The sequence below is a fragment of the Quercus suber genome, unplaced genomic scaffold, assembly GCF_002906115.3.
Source record: "Quercus suber isolate HL8 unplaced genomic scaffold, Cork oak 2.0 scaffold_1079, whole genome shotgun sequence".
Classification (NCBI taxonomy): domain Eukaryota; kingdom Viridiplantae; phylum Streptophyta; class Magnoliopsida; order Fagales; family Fagaceae; genus Quercus; species Quercus suber.
Window position 1 is genome coordinate 77473 of NW_027070485.1, and position 12674 is coordinate 90146.

The 12674-nt window shown below is 34.1% G+C and overlaps 2 protein-coding genes across 3 annotated transcripts; both read right to left on the reverse strand.

The window, feature by feature from the left end:
• Positions 1-2267: 2267 nt before the first annotated feature.
• LOC111999607 (probable LRR receptor-like serine/threonine-protein kinase At3g47570) lies at positions 2268-6952 on the reverse strand. Of its 2 annotated transcripts, none has more exons than XM_065769200.1 (3): positions 4127-6952; positions 3491-3761; positions 2268-2629 (listed from the first exon to the last, which is right to left on the reverse strand). In XM_065769200.1, the coding sequence occupies exons 1-2, from the start codon at positions 6813-6815 to the stop codon at positions 3526-3528; spliced, it is 2925 nt and encodes a 974-aa protein (XP_065625272.1). In that variant the 5' UTR covers positions 6816-6952; the 3' UTR covers positions 2268-2629; positions 3491-3525. The 2 variants fall into 2 exon arrangements, with proteins under 2 accessions (XP_065625272.1, XP_023887509.1); XM_024031741.2 differs by having other exon boundaries at positions 2270-2629; positions 3491-3902.
• Positions 6953-7518: 566 nt separating this feature from the next.
• On the reverse strand, positions 7519-10439 carry LOC136065675 (probable LRR receptor-like serine/threonine-protein kinase At3g47570). The gene has a single exon (XM_065769201.1). The coding sequence runs from the start codon at positions 10371-10373 to the stop codon at positions 7572-7574; it is 2802 nt and encodes a 933-aa protein (XP_065625273.1). The 5' UTR covers positions 10374-10439; the 3' UTR covers positions 7519-7571.
• Between the last annotated feature and the right edge of the window lie 2235 nt (positions 10440-12674).

Consider the following 12674-nt stretch of genomic DNA (forward strand, 5'->3'; position numbering starts at 1 on the left):
TCTAGGATTGATTTGTTTTTTTTTTTTTTTTTTTTTTTTTTTTAATTGGATTTTGGGCCAGGCCGGATAAGAGTAGGTTTGCAAAGTGGGGCCTATGGGCTTATTTGATCCATTAATTAGTGAGAGTGGTAGGAAAAAAAAAAACATAATTCGAAGGAGGATAAATTAATTAAAAGAAAAAACTAAGGAACCAAAAAAAAAAAAACATTAAAATGAAAAAAAAGATCTAAAGGAGACAGGATAGAGTAAAAAAAATAAAATAAAGGAAACAAAATCATAAACTTAATTGGTAAAAGTCAATCTTCAAAATGACTTGGAGTAAATTCTTATATTATGCAATGATTTGTAAAATTATTTACGTGTATTTTAGTCACATGACATATTTAATCAATCATGTGACTTTTTTTAAATTATACACACAAATGATATGTACATTCCATGTAGAAGATTGTGGGTGTGAAAGCCCAACGCTATGTGTTGGGCCTGGGGCCCAGTTTGAATATCACTGTTTGTCCGAAGAGGTAAAAGGGATCAGGGCTGAGTCCGTTTGGTGGAAATGCACTTGAAAAGGAATGATGGGATACGTTCGAAGACGATCCTGTTGGTCTGAAGAGGTCCCCCTCATCAGATCATTAGAGAACTTGATCAAGCAAATATATCTTCCCAACTGATTCCACGGTAAAGAGCGAACTCTGGGCATGCCTAGGGATGAGAAGAATATAAAAATATCTTAAAGGAAAAACTGCTACCACCGCATTTAATGCACTGCAAAACTTTCCTAAACGCATTTATGTGGAGAAGACACCTGAACAGTACAACCTCAGCTACTACTACTCACGGCAGACTGAAGCAAACGTCTGATGTGACATGTACTCAAGTGAATGCTTGGATGAAGAACAAGTATACGGTGAAGATGAGGAAGAAGGAGGATATATAAAGGGAATAGGTCTCTGAAAAGAGGGGGGGAGAAAAAATTGTATTCATTTGTCTATAAATATTAAGCCTCTTCGGATTTAAGGGAGATCCACTCGATAATAGTCTGAACATTGTTTTATCCTGACTTGCATAAATGAATCGTTGCTAAATCCATAACCAGCCCAACTATTTCACCCATTCTCTACAAATTTATTGTTCGGGGTTCATTGGGCTCACAATCTGCAAATCCTGGGCTTAGCCTACCAAATTTGGACCGTACAAAGATAATTTTCTATTTTGTTAAAAGAGGAAATTAGATTAAATGAAAATTACCCGCTTACACCAAAAATTGATTGGTGTCTTGGTTGAAATTATTTCAAAAAAAAAAAATAACAAGTTTTTTTTTTTAATAAAAAAATTTTCAATTTTTTATTGTGCTGCCAGAAACATATATGCATGGTTCATGCTCGTACAACCCAATATCTTTTCGGGTTCATTTTAGACGAATACTGGCATTTATACTTTTTGATGGGTTTTGGATTCGGCTTGGTTCCTCTTCACCCATTCGGATTCGCAGTTGGTTCTAGGCTTGGGTTTTCTTTTTTTTTTTTTTTGAAATTCTATTTGGAATACTGGGCCGGGCTAGTTATGAGTAGGTTTGCAGATGGGGCCTATGGGCTTATTTGATCCATTAATTAGTGAGAGAGGTAGAAATTTTTTTTTTTTTTGAAGGAGGATAAATTAATTAAAATCGAAAACCAAGGGAAAAAACAGTAATATGAAAAAATAAAATTCAGAGGAGGCAAGATAGAGTTAAAAAAAAAGGGAAAACAAATCATAAGCTTAATTGGTAAAATTTTTCCTCCAAAACGATTTGTGGTAAATTCATCCAACATAGTAAGTAATGATTTGTAAAATTATTTATGTAAATTTTTAGTTATATGACCTATTTAATGAGTAATATGACTTATTTAACTAATACACATAAATGATTTTGTAAATTTCATGTAGTGGTGAGATTCCTTCAAATTGGTTTAGAGAAAAATTTTGTCCAACCACATTTTAAAGGAGACAATTTTCTATTTTGTTGAAAGAGAAAATCATATTAAATAAAAATTGTCTAGAGTACATAACACACCAAGCATTGAAAATGAACTATCTCACATATTTTAGTTAAAATACAATTTAGTCCCTCAAAATTTTCAAGAGTTGTTAATTTGGCCTGTCAACTTTTTAATCTACAATAGGTCGTAGGCAACGTTTCAAAAGCTGAGATTATCTAATTGGAATTGTCTGTCCTGGCAGCCTGTTATCAATTTTATTTTGCAGAGTTTTGTTATCAATTTTATTCAAAATCGGAGCATGTAAATTATGGGCAACAGGGAGAAACTTTATTATATAATTTATAGATAAACTATAACATCATATACAATTTATAACATTCATCACCAACAGACTCAGTTGATTCTCAAAAAAAAAAAAAAAAAAAAAAAAAAAAAATCAGCAACATACCCTAGTTGTGGAGACTGAGAATGACTTACAATATATTACTGGGGATACTAACTTGATACAAGAAAAAAAAAAGTGCTGAATTAAAAAACTAGGGTGCTACAAATTATTTGCTCCAAATCCAATGTTACAAATCATAAACTTGGCAAACTATGATGGCAACCTCCATGTTAAGTCATCAGCCATGTGCACCTGTGCATCTCCGCTGAAAGAAGATAAATTCCAATATAATAATAAGCTTTGGATTTCAAATAATGAAGATGTGGTGAGTGAGGTCTTTCCAATCAGTCAAAAAAAAGAAAGAAAATTATTAACTCATTACCTACAACTTAATTTGTAAATTAAAGTATCAACTTTTATTTTACCTTAAGCAAATTCATGGTACAAGAAAACAAATTTGTGCAATTATCAAATCTCAACTCATTTTATATATATGGGATTGGAAATTCATTTATTTAATTAGCAGATTTAGAATTAACATGTTAAAAAAAAGATTTAGAATTATAAACAAGCAAGATGTGAATTTTAGTTAGCTCAACTGATAAAGTTTATTTTCTAATTATTATAGAGTGGGTGCCATAAGTTCTATTAAAAAAAAAAAAAAAGCAAGAAATTAATTTATTTTCTTTTTCTTTTGAGAAAAAGATGATTGGCCAACAAATTAGTTAACTTTGTGATCTCCCTCGTTCCAATAGTGGAAATCACCCAAATTACAAAGCATTTTAGGCCGCTTTGGATTTTTTGTTCTTGAATTTTTTTTTTAAACAAGCTATATATTTAAAGGACAAAAGACACATTTTACATTTAGGTATTAATTGGGCTCATTCCTAATCCTATGTAGTATGTATAGCTGAATGACCATATCAATTATTAAGTGGCTTCATTCTTCTCAGTTTTGCTAGGAAAAAAAAAGCACTAATATAAAAGAATGTGGCCTTCTAATCACTATATGATTCCTTATCCCTATCTTCCCATAAACATTTGGAGTTGCCTCATTAAGTTAGATCATGTGGTCTGGGTGGATACATTACCAAATTCTATATCCCAACGAGAAAACAAAATTTACCTGTAGCTTGAAGTCGTTGCGTTGTGTATGCTAGTTTAAAGAATGTTTTGTCGAATTTTATGCAGCTCAACTACAACAGCATTGATATTCATTCTTTCTCTTGGATATTGAGTGGAACAAGCAACTCCAATTTCAAGTATCAAAATCAAGCATTCCTGAATGTTGAAACTTCCATTTGGATCCTCATTTCGAGTGTCATTCCTTGTCTCTTCGTCTTGTCTTTCCCCAAGAAGAAAAGGATCTACAATATCAATGATACGTTCGGGCAAAGCTGCTTTAACAAAATCATGAAGGTTTAAGTTATCTTGGTAAATACTATCAGTTGGCCTTTTTCCTGTGAACATCTCTAACAATAATATGCCATAACTATAGACATCACCATATATTGAAACTTCATTTCCCATACCATACTCTGCAATTGCAAAAAAAAGAAAAAAAGAAAGAAATTTAATATAGGCATGTTTGCATACAATTAAAAGTGGGGAAAGAAAAAAATCTAACAACTTTTAAAGATTATACCATATTATGTTTTCTAGATATAATACATCCTTACTAAAACTTTCTTTTCATGCTTGAAACTATTGTAAGGAACCATGGGAGAGAAGGGAAAAAAAAACTTAAGAATTAAATATATACCTGGAGGAGTATAACCAATTGTTCCTCTAACCCCAATGGAACTTGATTGATTAGTAGAACAATCCTGGGTAGCATCATGAAGGAATTTTGCCAAGCCAAAGTCACCTACATGTCCAACCATTTCATCATTGAGAAGAATATTGCTTGGCTTGAGGTCACAATGAACAATTGGCGTCTGGCAATGATGATGAAGATAATCCAATGCACTAGCAACATCAATGGCGATATTCAGTCTTTGGAGAAGACTCAACTTCCTTGGTTCCTCAATAGCCTCATTTGTTTTTGGAGTTGGATGTAACCACTCATCTAGGTTGCCATTTCCTAAGAACTCATATACCAAAGCTTTAAAATCATGACCTTGATAATCAATACTGGAACATATTGTGAGCACCTTTACAAGATTTCGATGTCTGATGTTTCTTAGAATTTCACACTCGGCCACGAAACTTTTGGAAGCTCCATGACGCAAAAGGTTAAGCACCTTGATGGCAACTGTATGTCTACCTTGATCAAGAATTCCTTTATAGACAGACCCAAAGCTACCCACACCAATTAAATTAGTAGAAGAGAATCCATTGGTTGCATTTAGGAGACTTTGGTAAGATACATTCAAATTTGAATCACTTGAGGTACTTCCTTTCCTCTTCTTTAGGAAAGAATAAAGAAATAGAAGCAACAAAATCAAAGTTACCCCAAAAAGCCCAGAAGCTGTAGAGATTATTATCTTCAAGGTAAGGGCCATCTTCCTCTTCTTGGAATTTAAGTATTTGCATTTAGGAAGTTGAAACTCAGGTATGCCTCCACAGAGTTTATCATTTGCCTTAAGCAAAGTTGCACTCACGTTTTTGAAAACTCCCTCTATTGGTACCTCACCCTCAAATTGGTTGTAAGAGAGATTCAATATTTGCAAATCCCAAAACTCCAAAAATTTTGGAATATTACCGGACAAATTATTGTTCGATAGATCTAGAACTTCAATACCTTTCAATGATTCCAATGATGAAGGAATGATTCCTTGAAAGAAGTTTCTTCTCATGGCTAGAAATTCTAGCGTCACACAACTTCCAAGAGTTGTTGGGATTGTACCAAACATCATGTTTTCAGAAATGTCTAAATGTTCTAAATTTTTTAAATTCCCTACTTCTATGGGAAGGGCACCTGTCAATTGGTTGGCCATGAAGTCTAGAATAATTAGGGAGACTGAGAGAGCAATAACTTCCGAGGCTATGGTACCACTAAGATTGTTATTATTAAGACGCAATCTTAGCAAATTTTGGCACTGACCTAGACTCAAAGGGATGCTGCCTTGAAGGTTATTATTTCCTAAATTCAAAATTGTCAAAGTTGTTAAATTTCCAAGGGAGGATGGAATGTTTCCAGAAAATTTGTTTTGGGATAAATCTAAAGATTTTAACTTATGAAGAATTCCAATTTCAAAGGGAATATTACCTAATAATTTATTGTTCCACATCTGCAAGTCCTCCAAGTTGATTAAATTTCCTATCTCAGCAGGAATGTTTTCTGATATTTTATTATTATCTAGATAAAAAGCGGAAAGAGTAGTTGAGAAGTTGCCAATGCATTTAGGCAACTTCCCCCCAAAGTTGTTGCCATTTATATCCAAAAAGGTGAGATAAGTAGTATTTGTCAAGGAACAGAGAAAACTCAAGTCATCTGTTTCCCCACTTCCAAGATGGTTGAGGAAAAGGCTTAAAAATGTCAATCTATTTAGCTTCTCCAAAGAAGGAACTTTTCCACTTAGTTTATTCTTTCCCATTTCAAATGTATCTAGATTTGTGGCATTAGATATTGAAACAGGGATAGATCCAGTAAATTGGTTGTCAGCAAAGATAAATACTTCGATATTTGGTAGAGTGATACCAATGTCGAATGGAAGAGACCCCTGGATTTGATTTCCAGATACAGAAAAAGTCAATAAAGAAGAGAGATTGTACATTAAGCGAGGAACGGTTCCAGAAAACCTATTATTCTGCACACTAAAAAATGAAAGTTTCATCAATTGACCAAAAGAATTCGGGATACTCCCACCCAAATTATTATAAGTTGCAGAAAATCCTTTTAAAAATGATAAGTTCCCGAAAAAAGGTGAGACAGTTCCTGTAAGATTATTCATATGAATAGAAAAGAATTGGAGCTTTGTCAAGGAGGTAAGCGTAGTAGGAATTTCTCCTACCAATTGGTTATAACCAACACGAAGGGCGACAAGGTTGTTGCAACCAGATAAATTGCTTGGAATTTCGCCCTGTATTGTGTTATTGTACAGTTCTAAGACTAGCAATCTAGTCAAATGACCAATTTCTGGAGGGATTTCTTTATGAAATTTGTTGTTTTGTAGGCTTAGATTCCTTAAAAAACTAAAATTCCCAACATATGGAGATATAGAGCCTACCAGTTCTAGAGATTGCAAGTTCAATACGGTGACCCTTTGGTGTCGGCGGCCGCATGTAACCCCTTGCCATTGACAAAAGTGGATGCTGTCATTCCAAGAGCTCATAACCCTAAGAGGATCATGGATTATGTTGGCTTTGAACTCAAGCAATGCCAACCGGTCCGTCTCATTATTCCCGCTGACCACTGAGGTGACAAACATGCCCAGGCACCAAAGAAGAATAAAAGCGTGCATGGAAAAAGATGAAGATGGAGCTGCACTCAGTTGCAAAAGCCCCATGCACTATGGTTGAAGGAACTTTGTTTAGCTAAACGTTCTGGTGATTATATTTTGAAGGAAAAGGATTAGATTACAAACAAGCAACTGTGTATGTTGTCCAGAGAGAGGGCTGATTTGGCTGTGTAGCATGCACCTTAAGAACAAGCAAATATATAGCATGGGAAAGGAGAAAATTGGTGCAAGAATTTCAGTGTTCGGACCCACTCCAAAATTGCAAGAATAACTTGAGGGTAATAATGGTAAAGGACACTTTCCCACTTTTTTTTTTTTTTTTTTTTTGTTGGGAGTGAAATTTCTTAGTTAGAAATATCACCAAATGCTAGTTAAGTTATAGGTTTTTAACTTTGCACAATTATAAAGTTTGTATTTAGATTGAAACGTAGCAATTTTAAGGGTATATATTGGTAAAACCCAGCTTTTTATAATGAAAACTTTGCAGCCGATTCTTATTTTTATCAATTTAATGAAAAATTTATTTTATTTTGTTTGTTTTTTTATTTTTATTTTTGAATTTTTATCTAGACTCACACCTTCACCATTTTGTTATATATATATATAACAAAATGGTGAAGGTATGAGTCTAGATATATATATATATATATATTTATGGAAGTGTTGTCCACCATACCATACTCTGCAATTGCAACAAAAAAAAAAAAAAAAAAAAATTAATAATATAGGCATGTTTTCATACAATTAAAAGTGGGGAAAGAAAAAAATCTAACAACTTTTAAAGATTATACCATATTCTGTTTTCTAGATATAATACATCCTTACTAAAACTTTCTTTTCATGCTTGAAACTATTGTAAGGAACCATGGGAGACAAGAGAAAAAAAAACTTAAGAATTAAATATATACCTGGAGGAGTATAACCAATTGTTCCTCTAACCCCAATGGAACTTGATTGATTAGTAGAACAATCTTGGGTAGCATCATGAAGGAATTTTGCCAAGCCAAAGTCACCTACATGTCCAACCATTTCATCATCAAGAAGAATATTGCTTGGCTTGAGGTCACAATGAACAATTGGCGTCTGGCAATGATGATGAAGATAATCCAATGCACTAGCAACATCAATGGCGATATTCAGTCTTTGGAGAAGATTCAACTTCCTTGGTTCCTCAACAGCCTCATTTGTTCTTGGAGTTGGATGTAACCACTCATCTAGGTTGCCATTTCCTAAGAACTCATATACCAAAGCTTTAAAATCACGACCTTGATGATCAATACTGGAACATATTGTGAGCACCTTTACAAGATTTCGATGTCTGATGTTTCTTAGAATTTCACACTCGGCCACGAAACTTTTGGAAGCTCCATGACGCAAAAGGTTAAGCACCTTGATGGCAACCGTATGTCTACCTTGATCAAGAATTCCTTTATAAACGGACCCAAAGCTACCCACACCAATTAAATTAGTAGAAGAGAATCCATTGGTTGCATTTAGGAGACTTTGGTAAGATACATTCAAATTTGAATCACTTGAGGTACTTCCATTCCTTTTCTTTAGTAAAGAATAAAGAAATAGAAGCAAAAAAATCAAAGTTACTCCAAAAAGCCCAGAAGCTATAGAGATTACTATCTTCAAGGTAAGGGCCATCTTCCTCTTCTTGGAATTTAAGTAATTGCATTTAGGAAGCTGAAACTTAGGTATACCCCCACAAAGCTTTCCATTTCCCTTTATCGAAGTTTCACTCACATTTTTGAAGACTCCGCCGGTTGGTACCTCTCCCTCAAAATGGTTGTAAGATAGATTCAAAAATTGCAAGTAGACAAAGACCTCCAAAAATTTTGGAATTTCACCAGACAAATTATTTTCAGAAAGGTCTAGAATTTGAAGACCTCTTAATGATTCTAAAGATGGAGGAATGATCCCTTGGAAGAGGTTTTTTCCCATGTATAGATATTCCAACTTTATGCAGCTTCCTAGACTTGCTGGAATTTTTCCAAAAAACATGTTTTTGGAAATATCCAATCGTTCTAGATTTATAAAATTTCCTATTTCCATGGGAAGGACACCAGTAAATTGGTTGGCAGCCAAATTTAGAAAAACTAGTGAGAATGAGAGACGAATGACTTGTGAGGATATCAAACCATTGAGATTGTTATTAGCAAGATTCAAAGTAAACAGATTTTGACACTTGCTTAGACTAAGAGGGATGTTGCCTTGAAGATTATTCTCGTGTAATTCCAATCGTATCAAGATTGTTAAATTTCCAATAGAGGATGGAATGTTCCCATAGAAATTATTTGTGTTTAATGTCAAAACTTGTAACTTGTGAAGCTTTCCAATTTCATGGGGAATATTACCTGAGAATTTGTTCTGCTGCATTTCGAGTCTCTCTAAATTGATCAAATTTCCTAATTCGGTAGGAATCTTTCCAGATATTTTATTATTTGCTAGAACCAATTGTGTAAGAGTAGTTGAGAAATTGCCAATGCACTTGGGCAACTCTCCCCCAAAGTTATTGTCATTTATACCCAGTACGGTCAGATAGGTGGCATTTGTCAAAGAGCAAAGAAAACTCAAGTCATTTGCCCCTCCATTTCCAAGATTGTTAGAGGTAGTGGCAAAAAATGAAATTCTATTTAGCTTCTCCAAAGAAGGAACTTTCCCTCTTAGTGTATTAAGGCTCAATACAAGCACATTTAAATTTGAGGCATTAGATATTGAAACAGGGATAGGTCTAGTAAATTGGTTCTGGGCAACATTAAGAAATTCAATATTTGGAAGTGTGATACCTATTTCCGATGGAAGACGTCCTTGGATTTGGTTGGTTGCTATAGCAAAGACTGTTAATGAAGATAGATTGAAGATTGAGGGGGGAATTGTACCAAACAACCTATTTGAACCCGCATAAAAATATCTAAGCTTGGTCAGTTGGCCCAAAGAATCAGGGATAATCCCAACCAAATTATTATGATCTACAGCAAGCCCTTCGAGGAACGATAAGTTTCCAAAAGAAGGTGAGATACTTCCTGTTAGATGATTGTTGTAAATATAAAAAAATCGGAGCTTTAACAAAGGGCCAAGTGTTTCAGGGATTTCTCCTGTGAGAAGGTTATTATGGGCTGTAAGGAATTCAAGGTTGGTGCAATTGGATAAGCTGCTTGGAATTTTGCCACTAAACGTGTTATTTTGCAGTAGTAAGGATTGCAATTTGCGTAAATGACTAATTTCTGGAGGAATTTCATTATTAAAGCTATTGTTCTTAAGGGTTAGATTCCTCAAAAAACTTAAATTTCCAACATGCGGTGATATAGAGCCTACCAGTTTCAAAGATTGCAAGTCCAACATAGTGACCCTTTGATGTCGAAGACCACATGTGATCCCCTGCCATCGGCAAAAGTGGATGCTATCATTCCAAGAGCTCAAAACCCCAAAAGGGTCATGAGTGATCTTGGCTTTGAACTCAAGCAACGCCAACCGGTCTGTCTCATTATTCCCGCCAGCCACAGAGGTGAGTAATAAGCCAAACCACCCGAGAAGAATAACAGTATGCATGCAAAAAGATGAGGGTGGTGGAGCTGAACTCAGGTGTGAAGAAAGCCCCATGAATCTTTGTTTAACTAATGAAAAGTTAAAAGAGGAAAACTTGCTACGCACGTTTCGAACTGTGATTTCAGAGTGAAAATAACAAGATGATATTAGACTTTAAACTGTCCCGACTACCGTTATTTAAAAGTGTCGGTTCCTGTCAACTTTAATATGGACCACTGGCTTTTGTAAAAGTCAAAAAAAGTTTGGTATTAATGTCAGCCTATGAATATTCATCTCAATAGATGCGAAAAAAAAGTAAAAAATTTTATGTCCTATGTAATATATTGATTAATTGATGAGTTTATGAGGGTTTTGTGTAATTATTTTTATAGGAATTATAGGGATACAAAAATTTTCTCAACTTGCAATTATAGTAAGATTTATTAATTTTTGAATATCTTTACTATTTAAAGTGAGATTTTTCATTTTTCATATTTAGTAATTAATATAATATAAATGAAGGTTTTTTATTTTTATTTTTTTATAATATTATCCCCAAAGTTTACATTAAATTCATTTTTATAGTTAAACTTTGAAAAGTTTAGGAGCAGAAATGTTTATTTTTTGTTTATTTATTCATTTTTTTTGTCTCAATGTTGAGAGAAGAAAAAAATTAAAGATATTTTTTTAAAATCTAAAGTGAGAAAGAGTAAAATTTTAAATAATTTAGATATGAAAAACAAATTATCTTGATACTTAAATAAGAAAAGTGTCTCACTTAAAATTTTCATCTGAACCTCAAACTATCAACTATCAAGTTGCTATTGTTGCAATAGTTTTTATTATCATTTTTTTAATATATAGATGGTATTTCAAATTTATAATGTTCGTTTCATGATAAATATTTTTTATTATTAAGTCAATATACTAATTAGTTCTTATTATCATTTTTGATTAATGAAGCCAAGCATGAAAAGCAAAGGTGTAAACGTAGTCTCATTTCTGCGGCCAAACTACTCTAAATAATGGAGCCAAAATATGAAAGCAAAGGTGTAAACGTCTCATTTCTCGGCTAAACTATTCAAATGTACAAAAATTCAAAGCTGTTCTGTAGCGGAGTTGGTGTAACAAGGACAGGTCTTCTGTTTATACCTTTACATTTACCATAAGTTTAGTCCTCTGGCTTCGTCGATCCTTACGCGTTTGTCATCTAATCAAGATATTTGATATTTCTTGTAAATCTGTTGCGGCTGCTGGTACATAACAAGGACAGGTCTTCTCTGTCATGCCGTAAGTATAATAATACGCTAGGTGGGTGAGTTATTGTTAATGCCACTGATGCAGAGAGGATATGGTCAAAGATATGTTTGAATTTGAAATCTTTGCCACCAATATTTCAATAGTCCTTGCTAAGCTTTCCTCCACTGAACATGTAAATTTTTTACAAAGAAATGGATTTGAGAGCAAGAGTTTACCTCATGGTGCCAACTAGTGGATTCTTTTGTTGAGTTAAGCATTAAACCCCAAGAGGGTTTTTGGTCAGAGTTTTCCATTCATAATCATATTGTTGTCTTATTTATTTTTTCTCATTTTATTACAATAATATTTGGTTATGTGGTTTGTTTAATCAAATTTGAATCCAGAAGCATAATTTATGAATTAATTGGATTAGTTAAATTTTACACCAAGCAAAAAAATTATAACTATGTGTGGCACACACATGTAGAATAGCAGATGGGTAATGATTGGTTTGGGACGTATAGCTAGTTGCCAATTTTGACTACCGCCGACATTAGGATGGACCACTGGCTTTTGTAAAAGTCATTTTTGAAAATCAGCTTCTAAGAGAGGGTGCCTAAGGGTTTATATACACATGGTTGAATTTATATTAAATTTATGAAGAACACTAGTGTAGGGTCTAATTTTGTTACGTAAACCCAAAAACAATAGATTTGTAGAGTATGGGTTGATGAACTAGAGTTAACAAGGGATTCACAACAAAAGGTTATCACTCCTCTTCTTCTTTACTGATTAATTTCTCATACATCCCATGGTTTGTTTCAAACCCTCTCCCTCTATTATATAGCCACTCTCACTCTCATCCTTACCGTCCACGTGCTCCCCATCCATGGACTTGCTTAAGTACCTGTCACGTCGGGCAGCTGCTTTTCATCTCTGTGTGAGTGGCGGTAGGTCATGAAGCACTGTTCAGATGTCTTCTCCACATAAATGCGGCCAGAAAAGCTGTTGCAATGCATTGAATAGAGGCAATCCTGTCCGAGGAGGATGTTTCTTCCTGATATGTTGCTGGAGATTGATGGAGTAGGGGAAAAGCCTGGTGGATCGTCCGAGGATCCCACCTGATCAAGATAACTC